Source organism: Quercus lobata, chromosome 4 (genome assembly GCF_001633185.2).
Source record: "Quercus lobata isolate SW786 chromosome 4, ValleyOak3.0 Primary Assembly, whole genome shotgun sequence".
Lineage (NCBI taxonomy): Eukaryota > Viridiplantae > Streptophyta > Magnoliopsida > Fagales > Fagaceae > Quercus > Quercus lobata.
In genome coordinates this window covers 94,117,890-94,123,828 of record NC_044907.1, presented here as the reverse complement: position 1 = coordinate 94,123,828, position 5,939 = coordinate 94,117,890, and the positions used below count along the sequence as shown (strand labels likewise).

At 34.6% G+C, this 5,939-nt stretch overlaps 2 protein-coding genes across 2 annotated transcripts; both read right to left on the bottom strand.

Moving 5' to 3' along the window:
• Positions 1-284: 284 nt before the first annotated feature.
• LOC115986204 (organic cation/carnitine transporter 2-like) lies at positions 285-2,816 on the bottom strand. Its single transcript, XM_031109056.1, has 2 exons — positions 1,328-2,816; positions 285-356 (listed from the first exon to the last, which is right to left on the bottom strand). The coding sequence occupies exons 1-2, from the start codon at positions 2,814-2,816 to the stop codon at positions 346-348; spliced, it is 1,500 nt and encodes a 499-aa protein (XP_030964916.1). The 3' UTR covers positions 285-345.
• Positions 2,817-4,151: 1,335 nt separating this feature from the next.
• LOC115986203 (organic cation/carnitine transporter 2-like) lies at positions 4,152-5,699 on the bottom strand. Its single transcript, XM_031109055.1, has one exon. It carries the CDS (start codon positions 5,697-5,699, stop codon positions 4,152-4,154), a length of 1,548 nt encoding a protein of 515 aa, XP_030964915.1.
• Between the last annotated feature and the right edge of the window lie 240 nt (positions 5,700-5,939).

Genomic DNA, 5,939 nt, shown 5'->3' with positions numbered 1-5,939 from the left:
TGCTGATGTGGAAAAATGTGGGAGCTTCAAAAGTTTCGGTTTTATATATATATATATATATATATATATATATATATATATATAGATTAATTATGCAATAGATCTGAATAAATTAAACATCAAACTAGCATAGATCAAATGAACACTAGGAATGATGACTCAAGAAAACTTTTAAAACTGTGGTTTTAATGTAAAAAACTTGGAAATGATTTAATCTAAACAATCCTCAAGGAAACATTTCACTAATAGAATGAAAATTTATACAATGGACTTAATCCTAAATCTACAGCTACCTCATGTAGTACTTACTCGTGATTATACGCAACTCCAAATCCATGAACTCTTCTATTCTGAAACTATTACACACAAACATAAGTTCTCACATGACATTTTTCATATATATGTCATTAATTTGGGAGCATAGTATAAGTTAATAAAAATATATAAGTAAATCTCTTTAGCAAAAGATTTTTGTTGTTTTTCAAAAATAAAATCATATGCATTTATATAGAGAGTTAAAACTACCAGAATACAATAATACATTTGGCTTGGCTTCCTTTAAGAAAATTTTCTAACTGTGCCACTGCTCGTAGATTTTTTTTTTTTTTGAGAATCCTGCTCATAGATTATTAGACCTAAGTTTTAAAGGTCGACATACTTGGACTAGCTTTAGGTTTCATTGAATACAACGCATAAGTGAAAGAGTAGACAGAGTCACAGAGGCTTAGCGAATGAAATCTGCACATTATTTTCTCCTCAAGCATTAGCATTACATACTACTTCGAACCATCTCTAACAACTATCCTTTACTGCTTAACACAGAGTCACACATCACCAGACTCACACGTATGTTTTTATTTGACATTATTCTCAATGGATTCTATGCGTTGGTCCCATTTAATTAAATTCATCACCTTCTGACCCTAATGCATATTTATTAAAAAGTATAACTTAATTATACAGAATTATTATAATAATAAAAAATGTGCATAATTTCAGCTAGATTATATTCCAAAGAACTTTATTCAATCATTTTCACCGATTTACAAACATTTGGAAACACAACTTATAAAAACAGTATAACACTATTCTTGAACAAGAATTTCATTTATGAAATAAAATCACGTACACACTGGTCTAATATGAAGGAAATGCAAACACCAAATTATTTCATCTTTCCACCTTACAAAGACGCACTTAACACCTATAAATGCTACGTAAAATAAGCTACTGTCTCCATGGTATTATATATCATATGTAATATAAGTTCAAACGATTACGCTATCTTTTTGCTCTTGTTCATCCATGGTGTTACAAAGAGCTTTACCTTTTGTCTCTGGTAAAAAGATTAGAAAGAACCCACACAAAAATATTGCCAATCCAAAAATCCCAAAAGATAGGAACTCATTTCTTCTCCCTGCTGAAGTCAATAATGGATCAAACACTGTGCCAAGCACAACTGCTTGCCTAGCCAGCGATGTGGCCGAGCTCCTTACACTTGTTGGAAACAACTCGGTTGTGTATATCAGCCACACATTATACGCAAAACATGAGCAAAATAAAGATGCTAGTACTAGCCCAATCTGTATGCCTTCTCTACCACGGCCTAGAACAACACAGAGTATGCTGAATATGCCACTTACTATACAAAAGACAAACAATGAACCTCTCCTATTCCATCTTTCCATAAAGACCAAGGATAGTAAATGTGAAGGCATCAACATTGAGGCATTAAATACGACGCTCAAATAGATGTTGAAACCCACATTGCCTACCCCGAATAACATGCCAAAGAATGCCACTCCAATGCCTAACCCAAGTGCCATACTTGCCAATATCCGTTTTAAAGCCCATCCTCTCTTGCACAAGTCTTTCATCACTTTGTAAGGATTATTAACTTTTGATATTTCCTTCCTGAGGGGAATGTTGGATGTGTACAAGTCTAAACTCTTGACTGGTATAGATGCAATTCCTCTCAATACATCAACAGCTTCTTTGTCACGCCCTTGCATGAAAAGCCACCTAGGAGACTCATAGACAAAGAAGTAAGTCATGATACAGAAAGATATTGACGGAATAGAAGTGTAGAGATAGAGTTTTCTCCATGATGAACCTCTATTCAGATATGCTATAGCTGATAAGGACATTAACCCAACTGTATAAGAGAAAAATCTGATCGAACCTATTTGGCCACGCCACCTTTTTCCCACTCTCTCTGTTAACAAAATAAGAGAGCACGATATAATTGGTGCGCGACCAAAGCCGCTTATAAGTCTCAAGGCTGAGTACATCCATATGTTCACCGAGAAGGCTGTGAGAAGCGAGGCTAAGCACATTATTAGACATGAGAGGTAAAGCAATTTCTTCCTACCAAGCCAGAAGTCACCAAATATAGCAAGAGTGAATCCACCAATTAGGCATCCAAAGAAGAAGGATGAAGCAGGAAGGCCTATGATGAATGAACTTGCACATTCGAGACCCCACTCTGATATGATTGTCTTGTGAGAAGAATCAACCCAAGACCAAGCACTTTTTGGGAGTTGGCAAATATTGGACTTTGGGCTGCATGTTGTGTTCAAGTTGCAGTGCCATTTTGGATGAGCATCAGCAAAGATGCTGATAATTGTTTGTTGTGCATCAATGAGCGTTGGGACTGATACAAGAAGGGCTTGCAAGAACTGAGACCACCCAAAACCTCCTATAATTTGTTCAATGGTTTCATCTAGAGACAATGAAGGAAGGACTTGGGTTTCCGGAGTCTTTTGCTCGGCTGAGTGAGTCTCTTTGAGGTTTTCGCTTATATTTGGTAAGGCCATAGTGTAATTGTGCTACGAACAACTTTGATAACTCTTGGCTTGTAGTTCTACCATTTAAATATTGATGGTCCTGTGCCCTGTGACATTAAATTCTGCTACGTACCTTCATGTTTCAGCTTTTATTTAATTGTTTAATTGTTAGGCATATTACAGCTCAACGATTACTTCAATAACTGCATAGCATCCCCATTAATTGATTCTCAAAATTCTTAATCCAAGGTGGGTATATTCTAATCTCATAAAAATATCCATGTGTAAGAGGAATGGCTACTTTTATTTGTACAAAGTAAGCCGATTACCATGAAATTATGAATACAAACACAACAGCTAACGTTGTATACATCGTAATATCAGGAAACCAAAGCAAATATCAAATCTTCTTGATGCACCACTGGTCCATGGTCAATCTAAGCTGGCGCTTGGTTAGTTCCTTACGTAATACTATTTCGCACACTTGCTAGTGGATATGCTTTCCTTGTGATCAATCCTAAGCGAAACTCCCGGCTACAGAATTTCAACAAGTGTTTGATAAAGCGGACCCTCAGATGTAGAAGTGGCTTTAGGACTTTTTTTAAGGAGGGTCAAAGTGGTTAGGAATTTGTAAGGGGCAATTAAAAAATAAAATGAATTTATTTATTTTTCTGTATATACAACTTTGTTTATTGTATACAATCATCTAAAATAGTATTCTAAAAACAATTTAGCATTTAATACAATTATATCGTACAATATAATAGTCTAAAAAAGTTATTTAATACTTTATAAATTAATAAGACAACAACTATCGAATGCATAATAACTCGTTATATTTATATGTAATATCAATAAAATAAAAAATATATGATAAAGAAGAATAGTAACATACCTAGGAGTAGGACTAAAAGTAAATATAAAACTAAGGAAAAAAAAAATATAAGTTTTTTTTTTTGAAGTGTATGGTTTTTTAACCATACACATAGTCACTCTATTGGAATTGAAGCAAGTATTAAAAAACTTTTTGAACTTGGAAATCTATAGAACATTTTTCAAACTACTCAATCAAACGGAGAGAAAAACTAAGAAATCATAGAAGTGAGAAAAAGATATAGAAAGAGAATGAGGAAAGAATCACATATATATAAATTGAGATCTATTGGTTGTAATAATGGTGTAATTTTTTGTTGATGAAGAAGAAAAGTACAATGAAAAATAACTTCATTTTGCTATCAATAAAAAAGTAAACCAGAGTTTCGAAGAGAAAATTTATAATTTTTTAATGAATGAGCAAAAAGTTGAAACATTTTTTTCTTTATTATAAAATTAAATATTTTAAGAATAGTGCTACTTACACAAAACTTACACAATTATATTATTCATACGCTCTTGTTCATCCATGGTGTTACAAAGATTTTTACCCTTTGTCTCTGGCAAAATGATCACAACGAAACTACACAACAATATTGTCAATCCAAAAGTTCCAAACGATAAAAATCCATTTCTCTTCCCTCCTGAAGTCAATATCGGAACAAACGCTGAACCAAGGACAATTGCTTGCCTGATCAACGTTGAGGCCGAGTTCCTCACAGTAGTTGGAAACAATTCAATTGTGAATATCATCACCACATTTAATGCCAAAGAGGTGCAAAACAAAGATGCTAGTTCTAGCCCGATCTGTATACCTTCTCTACTTCTGCCTACTACAGCACACATTATGCTACATATGCCACTTATTATACATAAGGCAAACAATGAACCTTTCCTTTTCCATCTTGCTAAAAAGAACAAGGTTACTAAATTTGTAGGTATTAACAATAAGGCATTAAACATGACACCCAAATAGAGGTTGAAACCTAAATTTCTTACACCGAATAACATGCCAAAGTATACTAATCCAATGCCAAAACCAAGTACCATAGTTGCTAATATCCGTCGTAATGCCCATCTTCTCTTAAATAAGTCCTTCATCAATTTGTAAGGATAACTTGTTGATATTTCTTGCCCAAGATGAATGCTAGATAGGTCTAAGTCTAAACTATTGCCTTCTATAGATGCAAGTTTTCTCAATACTGCTTTGGCTTCTATGTCACGTCCTACCATGAAAAGCCATCTAGGAGACTCATACACAAAGTAGTAAGTAATGATACAGTATGAGATTGCTGGAATAGAAGTACAGAGATAAAGAATTCTCCATGATGAACCTCTGTTCAAATAGGCCGCAGCTGGTAAAGATAATATCCCGAATGAAGACAAGACAAATGTCATTGTCCCTATTTGTCCACGCCACTGTTTTCCCACTCTCTCGGTTAACAAAATAAAAGTGCATGTCGTAATTGATCCACGGCCAAACCCGCTTAGAAGTCTCAAGGTCGAGTACATCCAAATGTTAATCGAGAATGCCGTGAAAAGCGAGGTAAAGCACATTATTAGGCATGAGAGGTAAAGCAAGTTCTTCCTACCAAGACGGATGTCGCCAAGTGTAGCAAGACTTAATCCACCAACTATGCTGCCTACGAAGAAAGATGAAGCAGGAAGTCCTGTGATGAATGAACTAGCACATTCCAGACCCCATTCCGATATGATTGTCTTGTGAGAAGGTTCATCCCAAGACCAAGCACTTTTTGGGAGTTGGCAGATATTGGAGTTTGAGTTGCATGTTGTGTTGAAGTTGCAACGCCAATTTGGCTCTGCATCAGTAAAGATGCTTATAAATGTTTGTTGTGCATCAAATAAAGATGGGACTGATACAAGGATGGCTTGAATGAATTGAGACCACCCAAAATCTCCTAAAATTTGTTCAGTTGTCTCATCTATAGACAAGGGAAGAAGGACTTGGTTGAGTCCTGTAGTCTCTTGGTCAGCAGAGTTAGTCCCCACGAGATTATGGGTTGTAGTTGATATTTCCATAAAGCTTTGATGACTTGGGCTTGTAGATCTATCACTTCAAGTACTGATGGCCTTGTGTCATTTAACCTGCATATGGATATTATTTATAAGTCAATTTTTCTTTAATCATTTTAACTCCAAAAATATTTCAAATTTAATAAATAAATAAATTATATCACTGCCATGACCAAACAGGTAACCAAATATTTCATTTTAACTAAAACTATTCAACTTAATAAATTTAAATAAATTGCATCGCAT

What these genes read in the sequence shown, in the direction of transcription:
- LOC115986204 (XM_031109056.1), bottom strand. Translation starts at nt 2,816, where the DNA reads ATGGCCTTACCAAATATAAGCGAAAACCTCAAAGAGACTCACTCAGCC.
- LOC115986203 (XM_031109055.1), bottom strand. Translation starts at nt 5,699, where the DNA reads ATGGAAATATCAACTACAACCCATAATCTCGTGGGGACTAACTCTGCT.